This window comes from Balaenoptera borealis (genome assembly GCF_965194805.1).
Source record: "Balaenoptera borealis genome assembly, chromosome: 15".
NCBI classification, from domain to species: Eukaryota; Metazoa; Chordata; class Mammalia; order Artiodactyla; family Balaenopteridae; genus Balaenoptera; species Balaenoptera borealis.
This window is the reverse complement of record NC_138871.1, coordinates 49,751,118-49,778,919: the sequence shown is the minus strand read 5'-3', so window position 1 is coordinate 49,778,919 and position 27,802 is coordinate 49,751,118. Positions and strand designations below refer to the sequence as shown.

The 27,802-nt window shown below is 35.5% G+C and overlaps 1 protein-coding gene across 22 annotated transcripts in view; it reads right to left on the bottom strand.

The window, feature by feature from the left end:
* The window catches only part of NRXN1 (neurexin 1), a 1,113,486-nt gene that overhangs the window by 572,047 nt on the left and 513,637 nt on the right, over positions 1 to 27,802 (bottom strand). For 16 of the 22 annotated variants that reach the window (XM_082357957.1, XM_082357959.1, XM_082357962.1 and 13 more), the window contains 3 exons: positions 22,120 to 22,323; positions 19,533 to 19,559; positions 1,497 to 1,619 (listed from right to left, as the gene is read on the bottom strand). In XM_082357957.1, the coding sequence (XP_082214083.1) occupies positions 1,497 to 1,619; positions 19,533 to 19,559; positions 22,120 to 22,323 (354 nt within the window). The remainder of the gene's footprint in view (positions 1 to 1,496; positions 1,620 to 19,532; positions 19,560 to 22,119; positions 22,324 to 27,802) is intronic. The other 6 variants (XM_082357964.1, XM_082357963.1, XM_082357967.1 and 3 more) reach the window with 1 other exon arrangement.

Sequence of the window (27,802 nt, the reverse complement as noted above, 5' to 3'; positions counted from 1 at the left end):
TACTGTGATTCTCACATGTCCTTGTCCCTGGCAGTTATTTCTTCCCAACCTCTTGCACATGACCTTAGATCCTGTTAATTTCTACCCCTTTTGATAAAACCGAGATTGTCCAAACAGCGGATGCTAATCTATAGAAACACTTAATTCTCTTCCAAGAACTGCCTTTAACCAAAACTAGCTGAACTTCAGCTAACACTCCTGCCAAAGCCCTATAAAAATTCTGCCTTCCTTCCCTAAGTTCACACAGTTTCTTTAGAGATTTCATTCTGCCTTCCTTCCTTAAGTTCACACAGTTTCTTTAGAGATTTCTCATGTTTGGCAATGTTGAATAAAGGCTTATGCTAATGGCTCCCTGGTTGATTTCCTTCCTGGGAGAATAAAATGACATAACATAGCAGTGGTTTTTAAATGCCAAGCCATGGACAAGCTGCATTAGAGTTCTTCTGAGAGATTTTAAGAAAAAATAATAATAATGATGAGCTCCTCCCACACTTTCTGTGGTGTCTGGTCAGGAATTGATCCTTTTAAAGCTCTTCAGATAATTCTGAAACAAAGCAAGGTTGCCCCCACGTGTAGAAAAAAGTTCTGGAATGCCATAAAGGGCTAATGAAATACAAGCTGGTAAGAGATCTATGAGTTGGTAGTTTGCTTCCTTTGAACTCAGGAATGATTCTCTTTAAAGTTAAAATCCCATACATGATATTTCTACATTGATACAATCACCTGATCTCTGAGTATGGAAACCCCCTTGAGACTGAATGTAGAACAGACACTTCTCTACTGCACGAGGACTGTCTTGTGTCTTGTACTAAAATAATTAACAGGGAGATATTCTCTAAAAAAGAAAAAGGAGCTAATATCCCAGCGGGTCATGTGCTTGAAGTTATTTTCAGCAGAGAGAATAAAGGTGCACGAATTCCTCTTTCATTCGGTTTCCCTGTGTCTCCGGGATGCACCTTTACGTGACTCACCTCAGTCAGGAATCTACAAATCAGGGATTGAACTTGACATTCTTAACATTAGAATTTAACCAACGGAGCTAAATGGCCAAAAATGATCTATTAGAGCTTAAAATAAAAAGCAGTTCACCTGACAGAATGCCAGCATATCTATCAATATACCCAGAAGCTAAAAAGTATAACTTGCTGCTGTTCATTGCCTAAATATACAAGAAACAAAGAAATTGAACAGAAATTGCCATCCAAACAATAACTTCAATATTTTATAAAGCCCTAAGATATTTATCAAGCCATAAAATTAAAATATAACTTCTTCTTGCATTATTAAATGGAAAAGAACAGGACAAAAATTGTTGCTCATTTGAGAGAAAAAGACACTTAACATGCTGCTTATTAAATTTACTTGTTGCTGGAAGAACTGGAATAAGAAATGAACTGTGTGTATCAGCTTCAAGTTGTTCACTTGGTTTTCAAAGTCAACTGCGAGAAAGCAGGAAAGTCTAAAGCTTCAACAAGGCAAAGGTGATGGGGCCTTACCTGTCATGGCCTGTTGATCATCCACCGTTAACTTTAAACTTTTTCCTCGACGAACCACACGCACTGTGTGCCATTCGTTATCATTGAGGTTATAGCCGGCAAAAAGGGTCTCGGGACCTTTGCCTGTAGAATATGCCAAACAGTCATTATGGACACTCAGAATCAGTCAAGCAAACGAACCTCACAGAGAGTGAGAGAAAGAGACAGAGGAAGGGGGGAAGTGAGGGAGAGGGAGGAGAGAGAAGAGAGAAAGAAATGAAAGAAAGAGGAGAGAAAAAGGAGACAGAGAGAGGAGAGACTGGCTGGATCAATTCTCAAGCCCATTAGAGTCATAGCAAGCAAGGAAAATTACGTTAACAGACATTCAGCTGTAACACTTTAAGAAGGCTCTTTAACATTACACGTCGATCAAAGACAAACGAATGCACCTGTTGTCATAAATAGGCACAGTCAATAGAGCATTGGGAAGCCTCCCAAATCTGCACACACTTTTCCCTCCCTCAGGAATTCTCTGATTTTTGCCCTATCAGTTTCTTGCTAATGAAGTAGCTAGCAGTCATGAAACCTCTGACCCTGGGGAGAGATGTGACCACAGGTCATTAGCTAACCATTTTCAGTGAATGGCACCTGGCTGATTAGACCGGCAAGGAGGCAGCTCTCGGTATGAGAGACTAGGTGATGGCTGCTCTTTGCTCTTACATCATGTACCTCCAATGTTCACCAGCTTCTTAAATGTATGGAATGTTGTGTCTGAGAACTAAGTCTGGTGGAGGCACAGACAGTGGGTACAGGTAAAAGAATGGACTCTTAGGAGGTGAAGAAAGTGAAAAAAAACACTGCCAATAAAGGGCCGAGTGTTGAGTGGGAGGGAAGAAAAAACAAATGAGATTAAGTAGCAGTACAGGGAAGTGGTGCCCAGCTAAGGACCAAACGAAAGAGGACAAGAAGTATAACCTTCTGGAAAAGCAACCGCAAGTGAACCCATGTCAACCTGTGCAAGTTGAATTTAAATTGGCATAGGGCAGAGAGGTTATTTCAGGAGGTATTTTGAAATTATTGAAATGACAAAGTTAGACAAATGTCTCTCTTTCACATAAAAACGAAGGGAAAAAAGAGCTTTCAATAGAACTGGAAATTTTTTATTAAAAAATAAGCATTGCCAATAATCTGATATTATGATTCATTTAAAAAAATCATGAAAAGTTTTTAGTGATACATTTTTTGGTGATAGACTTTGTCCTGTTTTTTAGGTACTGACATTTCTATATGTATACTAAAATAACTAAAGACATGACACTGAGTTGAGTTACATGACTTTCAACTAACTCAGGATCAGGATGGGGTTCACAATTTCTTCCACCAAATTCTATCAGCCAAACCAGCCAATGTCCAAGGACCATAGGAGGATGTATGAAAAGGCCAAAGAGAAGAAGAGAGAAAAATAAATAAATTAGGGAATCAAGTACTAGAAGAAACCTCAGCAGTCTGTCCAACAGGAGATCACTGTTTGCTTTTAATTCCACAGGCTATCCAGCAAGCCCGCTGATTTCTCTCTTAGGATATTACTGATGATACTAGTTCTGTCTTCCTTGGTTGGGGTTTCTCTGAGGCTTAAAATGAGCCAGTGACATAAGCTAAATTTTGCAGGATGAACTGCCTCCTATCTTTAAACAGAACCATCATTAAAATTAGTAATCATCTCTTTTTGTTTCTTTAGAGAAGTTAAATTGCATCTGGATACATGAATAAAAACTAGTCTAGATAGAACCGTTTTGAGAGATTGATCACTAAATATCTAGAGGAAGCCTGTTTAGTTCAACAACTGCAAAAATGCTTTGAGACCAATTGCTGAAAGCAAGTTCCAGGATCAAAGGAACTCTTTCTAGTTTCAACAGTGAAGAAAGAAGTGTTTAGTAACTCTGCAGAATCTTATCATCCTACCAGCAGCAAGGGCCATTCTGAGTTTTGATCTTTGAAAAGAGAACATATCATTTTAAAGCTATTTTTATAGGGCAGATCTTTTTTTCTTAGAAATGTGTGCTTTTAAAGCAGCTTCACTCCCGTTCTCTTAATTTAAACGTGTTTTGTCAAGAAAAAGAAGCATAAGGATGATATCATCATTATACCCCATTCTGGGCTTGATCTTGCAGTAAAATCATAATGCTTCATCTATGAAACAATAATTTCCATAACAACAGGCACAAAACCCAATTAAAAATAACCCTTTGGTTCATGAAAATCTCTGTGGGCCAACTTCAAGCTCCTTCCTTGCATTATTAAAAATGTGAAGAGATTAATTTAGGAAGACAGGGTTTTTTTTTTTAAAATGCACTTAATATTCTCAGTTCAAAACAATGTTATCTATGCAACATGAAGTGTCGTGGAGAGTGCACTGGACAGGGAGTTCAGAATTGTGGTTGCTAGTCCTTAATTTGCTACTAAGAAAGAAGTTAGAGGCTAGTAAATGCTTATTATGTACCGGGCACTTTATTTATTAACTTATTTCATCTTTACATTATTATCATTTTGCATATGTGAAACCAAAGGCCTAGAAATCTAAAACGACTTGTCCTGAGGTCACACAGCTAAAATGTGATAGAAAAGTGTTCCATCCTAGGTCTGACCTACTCAAAGCCTGCATACTTTCCCTGCATTATACTGCCTCCCAGTTAATGTGACCTTTAGATAGCAACGTGACTTCCTAGTTTCCTCACATCTAAATGAAGAGGCTAGGAAAGTTGCTCTTTGTCATGACTTCCAGCTTGCTCTGCAGAACAATCACAATGTTCGGAAATCTTACACACCTTCTGCATAAGTCATGGTGGAAAGAAATCTCTAAAAAATACACTGCACCTCTACTCAGGGATACTGAAATGGATGGTACTAAAGACATGATACTAGTTTGGTACTAGATCCGCCCACAATCAGCAATTTGCTAAAACGTGCAGCTTCTTGTAGTCTCAAGAAGTCAGACTTACAAAGTGAGGAGATGGTCTAGAGGATGTCTGCAATGCCTTTGAGACGTCACATTCTCACAGACATTTAAAACATATGTATTTGGTAAAGGAAGATGGGTTAACTGTTGAAATTTTGAATTTCAGAGTCATTTGTCCCCATGGCAAAATTATAGTCGTTCAAAGCATTAATGATCTGAATTCCTTTTAAGATTTCTTTTTCCTTTTGGGATATCAAAACATGTCTCATTGGTACTAACACCTTACTCCCAGCATTAATGTGAGTGTTATAGAGTGAATATCTACAAAACTGGGGCAGTAGTTTTATTACTATTTTAAAACGTTGGAATTATTTTTTTCTACCTGTAATTACGCACAAAGAATATAAAAATCACATAAAGGGGAAGTTGCTCTGCTGTTAAAGAAGCAAGCTAGCTTGTCCCCCAAGGCATCACCCAGAACCCCTGGATTCTGCAGAACCCTCTAGGGGGCTCATTTCTCCCTTTAGGAAAGTGATGAGTTTCTTTATCAGAAAACTCCAGCACGGGCTTTTAAAAAACATTTCCAAGTAACCCTTTGCTCTTTAAAGTCATATTTAAAAATACAGATTTTCTTCACTTACAAATTAAAAAAACTGTTTTTCTAGAACATCATTTATTATCCATATCAAGGTCCAGAGTTATTCAAAGCTACCCTTTTTAGTCTATCTGCATTATCAGCCCTTTAGCATGCATTTTCAACACTCCTTTAATTACAAAGTCCAAGTTCATAAGCTCTCTCTCGAAGATTTTATAGGCCATATCCTCTTACATCATGTGAGTTACGGAACAGATTGCCTTTCCTTATTTCTATCCATCAGGAAACCAAGATTTAGGATTTGTGCTTAATTTCAGCAACTTGATTCTTTTCTTTCCTTTAAAAATACCCCCTGAATATTGACTTTTCTGCCTAATTAATTATTTTAAATTATTTTTGCTAATCACTTTAAATTCTATTTGAAAGTATTTGGGCCTAAGTCAATAAATGAATCTATTTAATGAAGAAAAGAATAGCTTCCAAGGGATGTAGCGATAATTAACCCAACTCCCCCATTTTACAGACAGCTTCATGGGAGGTTAGTTGATATATATGTATATAACATCATTGATGGATTTCAGGTTTGCTTGCAAGCGTATTTTTAATCTATTTTAATATTTGTTTGTTTCCTATTATTTCACGAATATTTCAAATTTATTTCATATTCAAGATGTATATAATAGTAACTTTGGATCCTTTTTGGAAGAAAGCCTTGTGTGCAAATGCCCTGTGAAGTACTTATATTGTTTTTTTTTTGAATGTGAGGAAAGAAACATTAAAGAGCAATAGAGAAGAATAAAACAAAGCTAAGAAATCTAAGAAGCAATGTGATCAAAGATGTCTAACAGACTAAAATGACAGCTGTCCCTAGAGTTGAAAGATGGATGTAGCTTGGGAAAATCAAACCCAAACCAATTATATTTTTATTTTTAAAACCTTTAGACTTGAGTGCCACAAAGCTGAGACTCATGACATACCCTTTAGGTAGCTATCTCCCTCTACTGGTATATTTTAAAGATGCTAACTACATAAATGGACCATCTGTATCAGGTACCCTATCTCTCACTATAGTTCAAACTAGTTGGTTCTAGCTTCCTTTTCGTTGCCTTAAACATCAGATGTAAGTAATTTCTATTTTATAACTATCTAGTGATTTGAGTAGCTGATCTGTTTACTCAATTAAGCCATTTAAGCATGGGGATTCAAATGGGTACTTCTGCAAAGCCACAACCCAGAAAACTGCATAGATAATAGGCAGGTAGGAATCCATTTAGTTTGTCTTCTAGAAATGGTCTATCTATCTCCATTTTATTAAGAACAGGTTGTGTCTTTTCAACCACAGCTATGTGGGCTAAAGATGGGCATCACATGAAAGTGGATCCTAAAGTTTCCAAAGTTCTTCTATAAATTAAAAAAAAAAAAGATTGGCATTGCCTTATGCATATAAATTGCTTCTATCTTTATACATAACTGTTCAATTTTTTTGATCATTAAACTGCCTATAGCACCCAGCAATTGAATTAGAAATTGCAGCAGCATACATCTTAGAATTACGAAATTTTGAAATCGAATGGTCCATAGTATATCTGTTGTCTATCCCATTTAACTAGTCTTATTCATTCTGGGTTATGTGGCACCCATATCCTACTAATTTAGTTTAAAAATTATTTTGTACCAAACACTGATCGCACAAGCACTGGGAATGCCCCAACTTAGATTTTCGAGGAGGTTTCTCGAAAAAAGATCTAATAGATCTAATTCTAATAGATCTAATAGGGGTCAAAACACTTCTGCAATGGACCCAATAGTAAATATATTTGGCTTTGCAGAATGTGGTTGTCATGGCAATTACTCAACATTGCTATTGTAGTGCAAAAGCAGCCATAGACTATATGTAAACAAACGTGTGTGGCTTTGTTTCAATAAAACTTTTTAAAAACAGGCAGCCAGCTTGTACTTTTCAGGTCTCTGTAAGATACACATAAATAAATAGACAATTTAAATTCCCTTTTCTCCTGAATCTTTACGTTGAATATTAAAGAAATAAGTAATGGAAAAATAATCAAGAGCTTAAGAGTCAGGAGACCTGAGTTTTAGATTCACTGTTACCATTAAATCCAACATAAGCTTAATGATGCTAACTTAGTCTAATTCTTCTCCTGCTCCTGGTCTGAGTTTTCTTATCCGTAAAACAACAACAACAAAAACTAAAAACAATTTTAAAAGGCTGTAAATGGCATAAACCAATTGCAAAGTTCCTCTACTTCTAAAATGTAATCACCTTTCCTGTTCTACAAATTTAGAATGGCAGCCTTCATTAAAATGCATGACATTTGTGTGTATATATAAAATTAGGTGTCTATCTGTATCAACTTTTCCAGGTACTACCAAGTTTTATTTGGCAATTGACGTTGAGGACTATAGCCTCCAGTGGGAGGCAGGACCTGGTGAGAAGCTGGAAACAAGCCTTGTCATTGTGACAATAATAGGAAGAGAGAAAAGCCAGGAGAAACAGAAGCAAGAGCCACCACTGCTGGTTGCCTGATTCATGGCTCCTGGCAAGAGCACTTATGCCCGTAAATGACAGGAGGATGTGTTTCTCAGGTTGTAATTATGATACCTTCAGCCTGCTATTTGACTTTGCCATTAGTTTCTGATTTTAATATAATTACTTTAAAAAATAACCAGACCTCTGCTTGAAAAACAAGCAAACAAACAAACAAACTAAAACCTAAGGAGAGTAATTCCTCATTAAATGTTTCTGTTTTATCTTTCTCAATTTTTAGATACTGGGCTGAGAGCAGAATTCTTTTGTTTTTATTTCTCACATGAATCAGCTAGGAGAGTTAATTACCAATTAAACTTAGAAACATGTGAAGGGCACTTCCAGATTCTTCTTTTGATATTCACTAACCTTACTAGGGGAAGGACCAATTAAAGAGTTTGTGAGCCCAGTGCAAAATGAAGACATGGGATCCTTGTTCAAAATGAAGCATTTCAGGACAGTGGTAGCAGAGCATTAATGCAAGCACAGGCCCTGCAAAGCACAGAGCCCTGGGTGACTGCACAAATTGCATGCTGTTTGAGCCACCCTTAATTAGGAGTCTAAGTTTTGTGCTTATTTATGTTTAAAGTTTCCTTTAGTTAGCTCTATATTCAGGAATGCGCAGACAAGACTTCATTTATCAATGTAAGATGAACGGTTGGGTCACCTTCCCCATACTGTCTGTCCTTAATGACAAGGCCTCTGGGGTATCAGAGAAGCTGTCTGTCTCAGAGCTGTCTTGCTGGCCAGGCCTGGTGCCAGTCATGACCTTGGACAGACTAATCACCCTAACAGCCATGAAATTGAGGTACTAGCCCAGCCACCTAACTCCTCCCTCTTTAACCCTCCTTAAGCTCTCCTCAATTTAGCTAAGGAGACAGCCTTGGGAACTATTCAGAGTGTTTTTATAAATAGCTATTTGCCTTTACTGTATAGGCAAAGAGACATGTATAGAGTCCTAAGGACAAACAAATTTCTTTATACTAAAAATATTAGAAATATCCCTCCCTGGGACTTCCCTGGTGGTTCAATGGTTAAGACTCTGCACTTCCACTGCAGGGGGTACAGGTTCAATCCCTGGTCAGGGAACTAAGATCCCACATGCGGCAAGGCCTGGACAAAAAAAAAAAAAAAAAAGAAATATCCCTCCCTAATTAAAAAGAACTTTGAGCAAATAATATAAAGTTAGACATTAAGCTTGGAGATGAGGGTTTTTCAAAAATGAACAGTAACAGAAGAAAGACATTTTGTAAACTTTTAAAAACCACTGGAGAAATGAAATAGTCACATGCTAGTTAATTACACTGTATTTGCTTTGATAGGATTGCTACTTAAATCTTTCTTTTTTTTTTTTTTTTTTAACTTTCTAGAATGTGCATATCTTGGTCTGGTGCATGTGTTCTGTTCTGGATTCACAGATTATCTGAGTTTTTATCCTAGTTCCATGAGTTACTAGCTGTGTGACCTTGGGTAAAATATATAAGGTCTCTGTGTCTCAGTATTCCTATCTGTAAAATAAGCTAATGATAGAAACATTTTACAATATAAATTTAAGGCATTTTAATTACTTAAAACAATGCCTGGTACATGGTTCACCCTCAATTATAGTAACGGTAATATTATTATCAGTATTATGCTGCCATTATTATTGTTATCTTCCCCTAAATGGGTTTAAAACCTCAGAGAGAATATCCTATGTCCTATCATTCAGTGCCTTGAACCTAAAAGCCATTCACTAATTATTTATTGAATGGGTGTATCTGATTAGATTTTGTGAGGTTTTTTTTTATGGCAGATGAAATACTTCTTGATATTGAATTAAGTCAAATAGTTAATGAAAAGTAACTCCATTAACTTTTAATGCCTATTTTCACTAAGAAGTGTCAATAATAAAGTTTCATCCCTCTGTTTTCATATTTGGCAGCATGAAATCTGATAAGTCAAATAACTGGAGAACTTGGGTAACTCAGTTATCTGGCTAATTATTTAGACAGCTTCATTGTTTACATCCATTGAAAATTAATTTAATGATGTGTGGAGCCTAGGAGAGCAAAATTACCCAAGGCTGGCAGTCAGTAATTTCCAAATGCAAAGAGAATAGTTGGCTTAGGAATTGGAGGATTCAAGGCTTAATGAGTATTTAATTATAAGAAAACACAGATCTTATCTGCAAAAGGCTCTGACCTTGGAGAGCTGCTGGAAATACCCCACAAAGACTCCTCTGCCATTTTCCTAACTCATACTAACCCTTTTCCATCATCTACAAAATAAAATTCACTATATATAGCTGCCTCACCTCCTGTTTCATTTCTGGCTACATATCATAGCTCTAGGCAAGTGAATAAACAAGGTTCAAATGATCTACTAAGAAACATTTAGCCTTTACATATAGCTTTGATATTGATTGTACCCATTTATGACAGATCAGGATAAATATCTCTGATGCAATTCATTTTGATGTAAAAAAATGTACATTTTCAGAAATATAATTACCTTTTAAGAATATAATTATATTTACAACACAGTAAAAATGAACACAAATTATATAAATATATTGCTAAAAGAATGTTTCAAAAGAGGTTTCTTTAAATCTAATCTAGCTCAAATGGCTGGTTTGGGAAGAAGCATAATAAAATAAACTTATTATAATGAAAGGAAAAATTTGGACTGTGACTTTATTTTAAGGAAAAAAGGTCATTTCCAAGAAATGCTTATCACATAATAGGATAGGCTTGCATGTATAAAATTAAGTACTAAATACTTAATGCGATTTTAATAAAGCATTTTAACCTGAAAATATACTCAACGTTGGTGTAACATGAAAAGGATTATATTGGTTTATATTGACACTTACTTAAACATGTCTTACGTAATACCTACACAATGCCAAGCTATCTGAACGAAAAAAATGAAAAAGTATACAGATACTGAGCATTTGGAAATTTACAAATATTCAATTTGACATTCCATAAACAAAGCCATGGATTATAGTCACAAATGCAAAGATTTTTAAATTAAATATATGATTTATCATCCAAACACATTGTAATAGCTACAGAATTCATTTTAATGAGAAGACCAAGAAGAATGTACAGTTCTGTAAAATTCAAGGAACAATGGCTTTACCCGTGTGTTACTATAAATGCATTTGAATATCATTAAATACGAGTCCTTCAATATTTTGGGGGGTATTCTTGTAAAAACCTTCTCCCAAAGTAAGAAGCATATTAGAAAAAAAAAAAGTAAGTTTCTGGCTTTGTTAAGTTTATTTGTCCCCTTCTTTTCATTTCACAAGTAAGTCATATCAGTGTTTAAAAATCTAGCTTTCAGTATTTATTGTAAACATTACGACCAACTTTTTTTTTTTTTAAGAAAATGCATTCTGAGGCATATGATAAGGAATAGTTTGTCTTTAGAATTTTTGAACTGTAGCATCTCATTTGTTTTGATCTTTTTTCTTTTTTTTCCTCAGTGATTGCCCAAAGGAGGCTATGGACAAATAATACATGATAATTCATTCATTCATCATGTAAAAATTAGAATGATAATATAAATTTTTTTTTCAAAGCATTGATACAATGATTTACTAAATTATTTTGGATTTTATTATTGCAATAACAAATAGTGCTAACTTAATTTTTTCTTTTATCATAATCAGCTTATTTATCAGGCTTACTTATAGTCACTAACTTGAGGGCTATGATTCTATTTGACTATTTATTTTAGCAACTGGAAAAATATTGGGATTACTCCTTTGTTTGAAGTTGTTTTTGGATCAAAGTCTTCTGAAATGAATGACTTGCCTTACTAAACAGGAGGTATTCTAAGATTGGTGCTTGCCCAACTATAGCAATGGCTCTCAGCAATTAAATCTTACACAAGATTAATTTGGTTAATCTCAGGAGAGAGTGTTTGGAGGGTCCCTGGACCTGGTCAACCAACTGCTAGAAGTAATGTTATATCTGTGTGCTTGTTCCTGGTCAGTCTTGCTATGGTGCGATTATGTTAGTTAGGCTTTCACTTTAGTGGGTTAGTGTCAATGATGGTAACTTATACCAACACATCTAGAAGTATCTCTTCATTTATGGTTATTCCAATCTGGTTTGTTTCTCAAGGTCTTGCTCACACATGCTTCCAATCAGTTTTCATTTGATTGCTCTGAGGTCACTGATGAATCATCATAGAACTTATTTTTGTACATAAATGTTTTCTCCCTATTTTACCTTTCTTCAACTGGCTCAGTGACCTGGACCTGCTTTATATCACTTCAGTATAAAACCTGAAATAAGCAATAGATCAGATTTTAAAATACTGCATGTTATAGTCACATACTGGACCTAATGTTTACAGTTGTAAAAGAACCTGTTGCAAAACATTTGCACACCATGTCCCTATATTTTTAAAGATACACGTATTACACATTTATTTCAATAGCACTATGCATAAAATATTTCAAGCCTATATTTAGTCTGACCTCCTGGGAAGGTGGGAGGGTGAAGAATTCTCACAACTGTATGAAAGATGCATTCAAAGAACAAATGACAACAAACAATCCAATATTAAGTACAAAAAAAGTAATAGTAACCGAAATACTCTTAGAATTTCTTACTTTACCTTTGGGGAAACTGCTTTCATGATACACTTCCTATCCATCTTGCTCTTTGCTCCCATTGGTAACAAGTGAAAGAAATGGATAAGAGGCCTGAGCACACTGAATATTTCAATCTCCAAGGTTTTTGAGGGTCCCATGCATTTCCCCCCTGATTTAAAGAGGCTTGCCCACTTGACTTACGTACCATATGTTTGCCAGTAATGTGCTGAAGAAATTGTAATCCCCAAGGGTATTTCACAGTTAAAGTCAAAACATTTTTAATCAGACAGCCTGGAGAAGAGATGTTTGTGGGGAAAGCCCACTGCTCCTACGTCCCCTTGGAGGCGAGGATACTGTCCTGCTCTGAGGACAGCTGACTGGATCGCCAGGGGCATCTGCCCCCAAAGCTAAAATCTGGTCAGGGTCTTGTGAGGTGACATAATCTGAAATCTCTGCTCAACAGGACAGGTATACGTAATGAATATACTAGATTCTCTTTCTAGGGGAGTTTGAAAACATAGCATACATTGAGTCAACAGCTGAAGGAGCAGCAAAAAGTCAAAAGACATGCCCAGGAAGAGGCAGTGAACAGTAACCATGAGGGAGGAGACACCATGAGTAAGCAGAAGACATGAAAAAGTAGAAGCTACAATCAAGCAGAAGCAAGTCAGTAAAGAGAGGAAGCTAAATGGAAGCTCAGCTAGAAGGCTTATATTAATCATGTCTGACTTGTGGTTAAGTGGACAAAGCATCTTTTAAATTATGCATCCACTTTAGAAGGTAGCAGATGCATAATTGCTGTCTAGCAACTACATGAGGAATTGAAATCCACAATCATAGCATTTGTTTTCATGTTCTCTGACAGGTAAGCAATTGACAAGGTGTAAATTGTTAGTGGCTTTCTTTTGACGAAAATTAGGAATGCAAACATTCTTGAAAAAATTCTAATCTATATTTGTCTACACTAGTAAAACCAGTTATTTGACATGGCACCTTAGATCATCATTGAACATTAAGGCTGTCCAAAGGATTAGAGGCTATTTTAAACAGAAGTTCTTGAGTACTTTTTAGTCTTTCTGATCCTTTAGGATTAACTCTGTATGAACCTGAATCATTAAAGACACATCAGTAAAAAGACAAAATGCTCCAAATACAAAAAAGAAATTATTGTTTTCTTTAAAATGAATGAAATTCTAATCATACATCTTACAATGAGATTGACTAAATGTAAAAAAAAAAAAATCTTAATAATGGCTAGGAATGTCTAATGTCTAATTCATATTTTTACCTTCTATTTTCTGGATCAATGATAGCATGCTAAAATGCTACCTACCTACCAAAGAAAAAACAAAAACAAAAAGAAACTCTAAGCTATGAAGGAAATGGCAAATGTTTAGAAACCAGCTCTCTTTAATAACACAATAAAAACCTCCAACCAACAGGTTGTGGTCTCACAATTTGTGACATTTTGTGGTATAAAAGAAAATTTCCTTTTCACAGAAGCCAAGGGGATATCAAATTCAGAATGTTTCTTCTGAAACTTTATAGGTTTTTCTGACAATTTCTACCTTGGCCATTGTTATAATACTAACTTTCAACAATGAAAGAGAATTTGATGAATTTGGCCAATGCCAATCTGGAATTTTGTATTACTTTGAGCACACCCTTTTGCAATAGTAATAAGAAAATGCTTTACTGAATAAATTAATAATTGAGCGTGATTTCAAGATGAATTCTTAACCTGCACAAAAGAGCAATCTTTTAAAACACTGCAGCATTTTATATTTGCATATAAGCAATAAACCAATAAATTGTTCACTAAAATAGACCCAACTCTTCTACTTATCAAGCCCACACACTACAATTTTGCACAATCTATGTAGTCATTAAATGTGTACTCTTCTTTATAATTCTCATAAATTTTAGATACGGAAAATCCAAATGGGCTCTCCTTAAATTTTATTCCAATTCTGGTATTTTTTTAAAGACTCACTGTCATGTGCCAATTCCCTTTGCCTGTTTTGGCTATTTGTTTTTCATCAGAAATCTATGGTCTCTATATTTTATATGTAATTTCTTTTAGATTTTTGTTAAAAATACTGCCTCTTCATAAACTGTCTCTTTTTCCTTTCCTTCATATATACTTTAAACTTTAAAAAATGACAACAGCAGAAAACAAACAAAACTCCTCTTTTCTGCATGTATATATTCATCTTCCTTCATTCCTTGAGCAGTTCCTATCCTAGGTGGATGGACAGCACCAGTCACTGAGAGGCAATGATTGACAGAACTCTAGAAATCAAGGGATGGTTGTGTGGAGGCAGAGTCAGAAGCTCCTTTTTGCAGTTCTCTGCTCTTCAGGCACCAGGCAGCTGCTCTGAACTGAATATTTGTTTCATGTTAACAACAGCCAGCCTCCAGAAATTTCCTCATATCTTTTTAAGTAGCCTGCCAAGTGGCAGCCTGATCAAAGCAATCTAATATGGCTTAAGTGCCACTGGTTGACATTTTGCATTCTTTTATTGCTTTCCATTTTTATCTACATAAAAAAATTGGTGATAACTAATATCCAGTTGATCTTTTCATTCTGGTAATAAAATGATAATACAAAGGTCTTATTATCCACTCCAGACATCCATCATAGTACATTTTCCAATAACATATTACTCAGAGCATTTCTTCACTATCTCCAAATCAAAAGTGAGGTTAAGTACTTGGCCTTAGATTCCCTTTCTCTCCAATCCTTAGACAATGAACTACAAATAAAAGGAGCTGAACTTCAACCCTTGACACTTTGTCCACATTAATGTCATCTCCAATTTTGTTGTCTCTGTGTCTTAAATAAACCATTTTCTGTAAGAAGCCAAAAATAGTTGGAAGCTCTGCCTACTAAAATATTTTTTTTCAACCCAGAGAGTTTTTATTCTTGTAAGAAAACAAGAGGAATGAGAACAGGAGTAAACAACATTGGAAATGGAGAAGTAACAGGAGTAAATCTTGGTAGGAAGGAAGAGCAGGTGGGCAGGAGAAGAGACATGTGTAAGGATTAAAGAAACACAGATAATCAAATAAACAACATGGGTTTATTAAAAGCCACTTTTTACATGAATGCAGAGGCGACCCCAAACTTTCCCGTGGGCAAGAAGGCTATTCCGTAATTATGTCATTGACTTGAAAAGACAAAAAAAAAAAAAAAGGAAAGAAAACACTAATAAAAAGAAAATCACAAAAGCCTCCTTGCATCCACTACATCTTTAAAGTAGTTACTTATATGACAATTAGGACTCACCTATAGTTGATAGGAGCAAGTTTAGTTTTCAAATTTTCAATGTATTTAAACCTTCAGATTATAATACTAACAATTTGTAAGGTTACTAGAACAAGAGAGAAAGAAAAAAAAAATGGGACTATTGAAGCAAGCAATACACTACCACGATGCCAAATTATCAGAAAAAAATTACATAGAAACATATAGCCTAATGACTTTGGATGTACTGTTGGGAATTACTGGGCAGCAAATTTGAAATTGAGACTGTCTTGGTCACCCTATCTCAGGCTACATACTCTGGCAGACAAAGAGAATGCAGAATAAGACCAATGGCCTTTCTAATGGTACTTACTACAGGCCCTACTAATAATGCATTTGAGAAAATTTCACAAAGGGTAGAAAATTTCTTTTGTGTTCTTTATAGTTTTTAAAAGTCTTAAGTCAATCAATACTATGGACTAGGCAAGAGACTCTCATACACTTACTTCCTGATGCAAACAATTCATGTCTCAGTCACAAAGTCCTATTCACTCTGACTTGACCTCTTTTGGTAATAACTTGTTAATGATTAGTTGGTATTTGTACATATCTCTATAATAATTATTTTTTGTAAAATCATCTATAATTTGTCTTTTTTTCATTAATTCAAATAATTGATTTTTATGTCAAAAGAACGTGACTAGACAGTCCTTTTCCATCTACCTTTATTGAAATACCCTTCACTGTCCAGGGAAGACATTTATCAGCATTAAAAGATGCTGGTTCTTTTAGCAACTCCCATGTAAAATGATTTTATGATGGTAGACTATGGTTCTCCATATTGGAGTTGACTGAGGAGGCAAGAATAATCTGATTACCCTGGACAGAGGAGGATGGAGGGCCATATAATAACACCTCTGTGTTCACCTTCGCACCTGTGAATCTGCAAATACTGACCTAATCTAATACCAAGCTGCAGATAACAAACATATTTTAGCAATGAAATAAGCTAATGGACATCAATGAACTGAGATTGGTCTGGGATTGTGTGCAGAGACATTCCACTTGTAATCGGAGAGATCAAAGCATACATTTTGACACTGACATGACCGCTATTCACAGAGACAGTTCTTTTTAAAAAATACCCTTTCCACACATAAAAATAAGCTTTTGATTTTAAATAAAAACAGCCTCTCTCCTTCCATTTAAAGATTCTTGACAGCTTTTCCTATGGGGCAGGGGGGAAAGGTGGCAACAAAGAATCTGACAGAGATGGTCCCTGGAATTCAAATCAGCCCTTTCTCAAAAGGAGCTTAACAAAAGGCTTTCCCCTGGCCTGTGCATGGAAGATTCCATTCCTGCCTCTAAACTACTGACACAAGAAGGGCTGAAAAAGAAACTTATCTGCCATCTCCTAGTCCCAGAGGTCTGAATACATGCAATGCAGCTAGACCTTCTGCCCTCCTCACTTACTACCTATTCTTCAGTAGCAAAGATTGGAGAGTCTGATGCTTTACATATTTTCTTTTCCATATCAAGTAATATCTCCTGTAAACTGAGGAAGGGAGGGTGGAGGGATGATGAGAAAGGACAGAGTGACTACAGGAAACAGCAGAGCAATTCTGAGTAAGTGTAGAGAAATTGGAGAAGATTTCCATTCAAAATTAATAATTTAGAGTTTAATATTCATTCTCAATGTAAGGTAATTTTTATGTTACAGTTTGTATACTTCCTGTGGAAATTTTCTTAAAGACATCAATTGAGGTATTTCTTATTAAGCTCAAAACACAGTTGATGTCTTAGGTATGGTATAATTTTTAGACGGTGGTGGTAGAAGGTTGTGATTTAGTAAATGTATATTTCAGTTTCAGACAAACTTATGGCTTACAGAGGATAAATGTAGTAAGTCAATCTTTCATTAAACTACAAGTTATCCTGAGATACGAGTATTTTATTTATATTTTTTATTGGGTACAAAATGCAGTCCAGGTGGACATCTCTGCCTATTTAACACTGTGAGTTAGATTTGCATTATTTGAAATGTAAATTCCTCCCTATCCTCAAAGTTGAGTAATAACATGAATTCTAGACGGGACTTGGAGTTCTGGCTACATCTGCCCACTATTCCCCAAATGAAACAAAGGCAAAGGAAATGAAAACATTACCTGATCACTGAATGTTCTTTCCAGTGACTGCTGTCAAGTTAAGGCATTTGCAGTCCTGTCCGAGGTGTGCACTGAAAGCTCACAATCATTGGTTTAATTCAAGTAATTTAAGTATAACACACACTCCTTAAAAAGGGAAAAAATCCACTAACCAGGAAAAACCTTTGTCCTCAAAGGTATTATTCTGTGAAATATCCAGAGAAAACACTATGCTTAATATCAGAGTCTTATAATTATAAGCCAAATGAAGAGAAGTAGCTAACAAGAGTAATTAGACTATAAACAAGTATTTTAAAAAAACATTGATAGAGCTGAGAACACAGAAGCACATTTGATGGGGTTAATTTCCATTAAATACTAGAGCTTATGTAGTTATATTTTGTAAATAAAAACCCATGCTTTATTGTATGCCTAATATAAATAAAATTAAAGCAGAAGTCTAGAAAAATAGTTTCCTCACATGGATTTTCTAAGATCCAGGGAGAATCAAGAACATCTACAGCTGCACTGAGTCACAAATCTGGCTTTGGGAAAAGATTCTGTGAGTTGCCACTTTGTCTGCACCTATGCTCCAGAGCTGAAAGCAAACTGGACCATGGTATCAGACTTCTAAACCTGTGCTGCTTTTCAGAGAGTGTGGTAAAGATGGGGCTTGAGAAGAGATGATGTATACTTGAAAAATTCTACTTGTGTTAGAGCTTTGAGAGATTAGTTCAGGAACTGTATTCCGTTTGAGATGATTTTTATGCCTGTATGATAGTATAATAATTTAATTTTTCATAAATCATGATTCAGTTACCTTTTTATTGCTATGATTGGAAAGACTGGCTTTTATTCTGCTTTAAAATGAATATTAAAATATTTTAAGACAAATCTGAGTTGTAAGAAGCACGGGTATTTGAAATAGCATGCATTTAATTAGATAAAGCTTCTTGTTTTTATAAGTTGGAGACCGTCATTTTATTCCTCAGAGGATGACTTATTGCCATTTGGAAACACAGACAAAGGTTTTGGGAGTAGACTTCATCAACTCACATTCAGCATTTTCCAAGGATATAAAAAAAAATGTTTTACTGACTATGACAGTGAAAGATTAGAAGCTTGTTAGAACCATTTTAGTTGAATAACTAACAACTTTGGTATATTAGATGAGATTCCTTAATGTGGTCAGCAAAACCTGGAAAAGAAAAACCTAAATATTTACGTAAAGAAATAAAATAAGTTTACACTTCAGATAATGCTACAACTCAAAATAAAATCACAGTCCTTACATCCTTTCAAGTTCTCTAGTCCAAATCAAAAAACTCAGTCCATGCATCTTTTCTAACTCATCATTTGGCATGCATATCACAGATTTGAAGGCTTTTGGTTATTTTTGCAGATATATGATTAGGATGTAAAAATTCATTATGTAAATAGTCATAATGTGCAAGAAAAAACTCTTTAGATAAGTAATTTTCTGTATATACATAAACCTTGGAAAAACACACATTTTCCAATATAAAATTTTGGTTGAATTTAGAAGGGTTTAATAGTAACTTTCACATGAAAAGATTTTTTTTTTCTATATTTGAGTTAAGAGATAAAAACAGAAAGTGAAGGAAATAAGACCCCACAGTATTTTCTCCTAATTTGGTTGTGAAGAGAACTACTGGAGTCCAAGATCTGCCAAAATACAAACGCTATTTGCTTTATCCAAAGGTCTACAGAGACATTTGCACCTTCTGTTACAAGATATTTGTCACCTCTTTTCCCACTTAGAGGTAGGAACTGAAGCAGGAAAGTCTTCAGCTGGACAGATTTCAAAATGAATTTTTACAACCCAGATGATGGACTGGTACACTTCAAAAGTGAATTCATGAGTTTTATAAACGCCTTTCTCTGGCTCTCTTTTTTTTCTTGACTAGCTACATCATAATGGAGGAATAACATTTTAAAAATTTTGAATAGGCACTTACTGGAATTACAGTTAATCCTGATACAATCTAGATGGGGAAGAATAGATGAAAAATGAAAATTTATCCTTCAAGGTAATAGCTGCAGACATCCAATAAAATTACAGTCCACCCTTCCGGGGACAGACACATGCAAATATGGCCACTCCATATTATTTATTCTTTACATACTTCTAGAACCCAGATTCATTGTTATAAAACTGCACCATTGGAAACAACAATTAGAAGGTTTTTTAAAAAATGGCCAACTCAAACAAAGCTACATGGTGACAAATCTAAGTGAAATAAAGAATTGTTAACTGTCAAAGATGCTTGGCTTAGACTGGCTGCAGCTTTCTCCCCATCTGTGAAAGAACAAATCATTGTTTTCAATATAATTAAAAGTGCTCCGTCACAATGGGGTACAGTGCAAGCTCAGCTAGGCTCAGACATCTTGAACCTCCAAAATCTATTATCCCACAAAGGCCAACAGAATCCTATAGAATTGTCATGGTCAAATGGAGAGCTAGTTGAAATTATTTTCATTTCACCCTAATGTATTTATAATTATTAATTATTATTTGCTTGGGCAAAAAAGGTAAGAGCCAGGTGTTAGCTGGATTCCATGTCTTGTATTAATTGGAGGAAGAAAGAAACAACTGTTCCCTTTAGAAACTCTAGTGGCTAAGGAGTAGTGTCATTCTTCGGAGCACACACGCCTACCCCTCTGTTAGGAGCTAACAATGTTATCTCTGCGTAATAAGTGTCATGGTAACTACTGCTATTGATTTTCCTTTTCCTATACTTTCTTCTTATATAAAAGCAGATTCCCTAAGAACAGAATGTCTAATCTGGATAACACAGACTGTGATTATAAGGGTTATCTTTAAAGGATCATGTGGCATGTTTTATGTTTTTTTTATATATAGATAGATATTTGTTGGTTTTGGTTGTAGTATTTAATGCCTTTGGGGAACATGAAAAATACAAACCTAGATTCTGTTTCCATATAGCTGAGTTTGTCATGTGTCGTCAACCGCATCAGAAAAGTGGTTGCAAACAGCCAAGGATCAGCACCTACACAACTCTTTCCACAGAATGCTTTGCTGTTGGAAAATTCCCATGAGCGAGCGTGTCCACCTCCCAGGGCTAACAGCCCCTTTACTGCAATTAGGCAATTTTGATTGACTTGTAGTAACCTATCATTGTCACTAGAGGGAACTCTAACAGAACTGTAAAAGAGTACTATGTGTTCTTCAGTAATCTTAAAAAAAAGTCTTATTATTGAACTTAATTTAACTAATATTAATTGAATGCAATTGTATGCAATAAACTACCAATGAAGTAATTTTATATTTTATGAGCTACTATTCTGCCCAACATAATTTGAAAATGTATGCGGGGTTTTCACAAATGCCTTACCTCATCACATTTTACTACTCTTTTTCTAAATCTATGTAGTCTTGAATTTTATTTTTCTCTCTGTTTATTCATTATTGTGTGTACTCAGCACTTCCAGGAAATACAGTAAAACCTCATTAATTTGTACTCCTATTATTTGGAGTTAATGATAATATTGAAATGTATTGGGCAGAATATTTGTAATTCTTCATGCGATATGAGCGGAGATCGCCTGAGAAAAATTAAACAAATTATGAAAGGCCAAGTTTGGGAAGAAAACTGATTTCAAGTAATTTACTATACAATGATGGCACAACTAACATGAAATAATGTGCTAATTATGGATAATTCTTAACCACCCATTAACATCAGCCACTAGTAAGACCTTTCCTTAAGATTTTTCCAGCTATTAATTTGCGTTTTTGAATGTAATTGAAAACAAAACTGCTTACAGTTTTTTTTTTCTTACAATTTAGACTTTTTCTTAATTCAGCCTGGTCTTCCCCCAGATTTCATCCAGTTTGGTGAGGTTTTACTGTAGTGACTCTTTCTGAATGCTACAAATTAAGCAGGAAAGCATTATTTTTCTGTAGAAGAGTCTGTGTCTTCAGTGTTCTCATGGCTGTTTGCTGAGGGCCGCAGACTTTGGGCATTGAAGGGTTGTGTATTGCTGTTTGATAGCAAAATATCACCACACAGTATTTCCAAACAGAAAAGATGGAATACCACAAAGGTAATTATTCAAAGGAGAAGCCCAAGGAGTAGAGTAAGAGCAACTGCTGATCTAGATCACTAAGTAGAAATTTGACGTTTTATAGCATATGTTATCCAAGTAAAAGTTGGTGTATTTTTGTTTTATCTGAAAGGATTTCATCTCTAACCAATCAGAATGTCAGTCAATATAAAAATAGGAAATTCAGTCTGAGGCATCGTTAAGCCTGAAAATTTATACTTTCAATTAACCTCATTAATACGTATGGCTTCCCTTTTAAGAACCCTCAGTGGTAGGAATCACAAAACAGTAAATTATGTTAACGAAATAGAAACAATAAAAAGATGTCCCCAAAACCTAAATGAATTTAAATAATGGAGATGAGACCATTAAGTGTTTTAACTTTCCATGGCAAACAGGCTACTTGATACATGTTTGCAGGCAAAACTGAACAAAAAGTGGAAAGTGTTAGTTCAATGGGGGAAGGCGAGTTGTTACCTAGATTGACCGTCAGTTTCACACGTCCTGCGTCCAGCTCCAGGCGGAGGGTGTCTGCTGAGTCTCTGGAGGTGGTTGCCATGAGAATGCCATATGCACGTTGGGACCGAAACCGTAAGGATACATCCTCAGCCTCCGTGTGCATCACCAGCGGGAGCTGGATTTTCATAAACATACTCCCATCATAGCTCAGAACCGTTGCTTCTATAGATGGGAAATGGATATAAAAGCTCTTGGTCAGTTTAGTGCATTTATACTTTGAAAAGGAAAAGCATGACCTATTAAAGGTTTCCATATAGAACACAAGACACAAACTCAGCTCATCTTCTTCCGAAATGAGCGATTTTTTTTTTTTGTAAACTAGAAAGAGAAGTCACAGGAAAGAGAACTTCCTCTGTGAAGTATCTGCTTAAGTCCAGAAGCAGAGGTGGCTGCACTTCCCTTTCTGTACCCAGAGCACTTTCTACCTATAGCATTCATCATGTCAGATTATCCATGTTCATGTATGCATATCCCTTCTCAAGAGCAGACATCATATTTTTTTCGTATAGCCATAGCGTGAGCCTGGCTTGAAGCACTAGCAACTGTTCATGCCTGTTTATATATGGTCAGGCCACTCATCAGCTCTGTGAAATTAAACTTGGCTCTGCATCCTTCACCTGCAAAATGAGACGGTGCTACTAGAGCATCTCTAAGGCCTCTGCTTACCCAAAAAGTCCATGGTTCTAAGAAAAGTTATTATTATCATCTTTTTCATAATTTCTGCCCTAATACAGTCAAAAAAGAAAAAAAAAATATGACTTAAATATAGGATTCAGGCCAACACTTTTCTAGAGGTGATGTTCAAAAACAGAAGAAAACAGAAGAAAATTTGGTATTACCAAACAACAGGTAATGCTTCTTCTGAGTCATTATGGTTAACAAGGTAATTCATTTTTACAAAGACACAGACTGTAACTTCATTTGAAAGTTCATTTGCAGATAAGGGGTAACTTAAAGCATTATCTGTAAGCACCACCACGGTGTTCTGAAAAAATTAAGCTATCACCAAAAAGTCAATAACTATGTACCTGGGTAACATTGAGTAAGGATGGGGGTGGGACTGAGAAGCTTGTGTGGGTGTATGCTACTAAAGGAAAATGGATTGCTTTAATGGAGAAGTTTCTTAATGCTGCATTAAACACATAGAGAAGCAAATAGCAAAACTGTTGATCTCAAACTGACTGCTTTAAGAAATAGCACCCCTTAATGTTAAACACCATATGGTTGTGGAACCCTGCAAAACAAGTATGAGTCATTTTGTTTTCTCATGGGTTCTGATAACTCAGAATACCATTTAATAAAAGAAAACCTACCTGAAATTAAAATAAACTAGGAAATTCTCATTATCTTGCCTATTTACAGCAATTAACTTTACTGATGAAACCATGCTTATTACGAAGACTATATTCTGGAGCTGTGGTTTTGAAAGATTATCTTTCAGAAAGTCAGGAAAATCAAGTATTGCTTCTAACAGACTTTAATCATTAGCTATCTTCGTGGGACTGAATGCACATCCAGAACAGATAAGTGCTGAGGGTTCCAGAACTCCCTCCTTAGGGCCCTTCTCTTTTCTCTCTACCTCTTAAGAGATCTTGGTCAACTCACATGCTCACTCCCCCTAATACTTATTAACAGTCCTGACTTCTCTCCTGAGCTCCATCAAACATCCATCAGCCATTGCCTATTTGACATCTCCAATCTGAATAAGATACACACACCAAAAATGAACGAATTCAACATGCTCCTGCTCCAGTGTTCTCCATCTCAGTAAATGGCTTAACACCATTATTCAGACCTTAACCTTTCTGCATTCTCTCTTACCCTCTCTGCCACATCCAATCTATTTGCAAATCTGCAAGTCTTGCAGGCTCTAATTCCAATCCATTTCCTGAATCAATCCGTTCTTGCCGCTATAGTACCTTAGACTCTGCTCTCATGTCTCACCTAGACCACGATGATAGCTCCATCAATGGTCTCCCTACTTCCACTCTTTCTCCCTATACACAGCAGCCAGGCTAAACTTTTAAAGAAGTCGATCAGATTCAATAGCACTTCATTGCTACAACTGTGCACACCCACCCCACCTACCCCCATCCTTCACCTCCACACCCCTCGCCAACAGATTCCCACCACTGCAGTTAGAATAAAATCTGTATTCCTTTTATTAACCTATAAGGTTGTGTGTGATTCGGCCCCTGCCCATCTCTCTGGCCTCAGCTTTTAGCACGTCCTCCCTTGTTTAGTAAACCCCAGCCACACTGATTTCATCTCTCATTCAATTACCTGCACTTGTGGAACCTTCTGTCTCAAAAGATCTCACCCCTAGATCTTTATATGGCTTGTTCCTTCAGCATTCAGGTCTCTGGTCAAACGTTACTCCAGAGACGCCTGCTTCAAATCCTGCTTCTAATCCCCCCTCCAGTTATTCTATATCTACTTACCATTTCTTTTTTTAAATTACCATTTCTGATTTGTTTGTATAGTATAATCTGTCTTTGCCTTTTAGTATGTGACAGTCATTACAGCAGAAGCTGAGCTCTGCTATTCATTGCTCTATCATCAGCCGAGTGCACCAAAAAGTGCCAGGCAAACAGTAGAGTCTCGATAAAATTGACTGAATTGATAATTGCACTTGATACTGAGGATATATGAAAGAGCATATTTCAATTTGAATATCATGCATACATAAATACTCACTAATGAGATTATTTATTCTGTCTATTGTAAGTGAATCTAATTTTGGTAATGTAGATGAACAAAATATCCCTTAAAGTCTACGTTGAAAGCCATAATTGTGCCACAAAAGACAGACTAGGAGACGGGTCTGTTTACCAAAACAGGGGTCTCGTGGCTAAGCACTGACCTAAGTACTGACAAAATAAAATATGATCCCCTTAAAATATGGTGGTTCTACCTCATATCACATATCTACATCATATTTTTCCAATAAGGTTTCCCTAAAGAAAATCTAGTAGGAGTTGCTCAAAAAATAATTAAAACATGATTGTAAAGTTGTAGTGAATACTAGAAAAAAAATGCTTCTAGTATAATCTTAAAGAAATTTGATCTCTACCATTTCTCTTCCTAATTTATAGCCAATCATTGTCCATATCTATAAAGCAACAAATATTTGAATAAAAATTTAAAAACCATTATCAATTGTTCAGTTACTTTGGTGTTATACAGAGAAAAGGGTAAAAATATTTTTATTTTTCTCTTATTTATTTAATCTGTAAATCTAGTCTCTATTATTCAACGATCATTTTTTAAATGATCTCATATTCTTCTATGAAATGTAGCTTAATTTGATTGAAAATTAAGTAGAGGGAACATCCTTTTAGAAATATAGATGACTGACATTGGATCATAAATATTGTATGAAATACAATCTAAAGAAAAAAAAAATCAGTATCATTGGCCTTTGACATTCTCTGAAAAGCTGCAGGAATGAAATAACAGTAAAGTAATAAAACTCGAGTGCCTCTGAGTTAATGTTTAATTAGACAAGAAATGGAAAATGCAAAGGTTGTAGTCTAGAGTTGCCAAATAAATGGTAAACAACATTCTGACATTTGAAGGTTATGCTATTTGGCAGCATCCTTTAAACATTAGTAAACATCACTTAGAACACAAAAGAGCTCTTTAAAAGGCTAATTCTAATACAGTACTTCCCAGCGGGAGAGAAAAAGTTTCAACTTTGTCCCCTCCATCTCCTTCCCCCTTGTCGTTAAGTCTGATAAACTTGCTTTTCTGTGTTATTCCTTCTTGTGGTTTAAAGTGTACACCTGTGCTCAGTTTTGCCGAAAGGCAGTCACATATTGTGGTCAGCGATGAAAATCAGACAGGGAGCCAAATTATATTGCTCTGACATCTGTCCCTCCATCTGTTGGAGTTTTAACAAACAAGTATAAAGTAGACCTCCAATGATACCATATACATACAACCAAGAAGGACTTCTATATGACCAAGTCTCCACAAATTCTCAGTTTTAAAAAATAAAGCAGGAGAGAAGGTTCTGAATTCAATTTATATTCAGTTGGACATGATTTCTATACTACTTTTCTTTATGGGATCAGTGCACATAAAACAAAATACTATTGTCTTATTTGCCTAAGTCTGCATACACTCTGATCTTTTAAATAAACTCTTCTGCTTAATGAAGAATGAAGATTTTCTATGTGATTGCAACATTGTTCCCCATGCTACAGTGTCCAAGGACTTGAACATGCTTCTTTATAAATTAACATTTATTGCTCAATAATAGTAAAACAGAAACTTTATAAATGCCTTTTTCTTTTTTTTTTTAATTTCAAGAGTTGTCAGTCAACTTTTATGTGATCAACAGCCTTATGTGATCAGCGTATATGTGAAGAAGAACCACAGTCAAAGCTCTCTCTTTTGAATTGGAAACCCTGAGGGTTGGACATGATCTTGTGTTGACTGAACTAGGGCAGAGCTGGGAACTGGACAGAAGCCAGATTTTGTGGTATTGAGCATGACAAGCATCCCACATAACCCCTGTTCTCAGGAGATGCCACAATGTGAGCAAGAAAATTAATTCTGAAAAGCAAAGACTTCTCACAGTACACTGGGTAGTCCAGAAACAAAAACCTCACAAAAATGACTATTTTCTCTCCTCAGTACACAACCAACCTGTATTCAAAGAAATCTGCAGAGATTTCCAGCCACCTGTCAGATAAAAATGTATGTTGAATCCCACTGATGAAGTTTGCTATTAAATACTCATGTGCAAAGCTGCATATGCTTGCCACCCCTCCTCCTAATTATTGCAATATATAAATAGTTTCTCTCCCTCATTCTGGTTTAGGAAGCTCTACAATTTCCATTATTTCTGCCATATGTAGTAGCGGAATATTGCCACAGGGTGGTACACCATGCATATTTAACTGAAGGCCTTTGTAATTTGTGTGACAGTTCAGTTATACCCTTTTCTAGCTTCACTTAAGCAGGAGGCATCAGAATAAGTGACAGCTCTCTGAGTGATTAAAATGAAAACACAATCTTAAATCACACAGGTCTGCTAATCTCACATTATACCTAACTGTAATATATCTCGCAAGCTTTGTCACTTTGTTGTTGTTGCCTCCTTTGGGAAATTTCTAAAAACTATACTATACGAACAAATAAACTGAAATTAGAACGGAAAATGTGCAGAGAATATACACCTTACAAGCAAAACTATGCAGAAATAATTAACCTCTAATTCACAGGAATTTCAATTAAGTACTAGGAGAATGAATGAATCTAGGTGATTAAAATATTTATCTATCTATGGACCTATCTCACTGTACAACCCAGAACAGTGATAGTATTTTGGTAGGTAATTTAAGATCATTATTAGATTATTAGGTTATTATTATTGATTTTTATATTGATTAAGCTGATGAACCTCCTCATTAAGATAAAGAATCAAAATCACATTTTAACTTTGGATTCTGGAAAAGAAATACTTCTCTAGGAAGTGTTAGCTTAAGTAAATTAAACTATTTCAGGAATGCAGGGTCAAAAAGACTAAATGTGTACGGCTTAAAAAAATAAATGGCAGGTACTTTTAGGCTAAATGTCTAAGAGACCAATGTTATTTGGAGCATGAGAGGACATGCAACAATTCGTCAATATT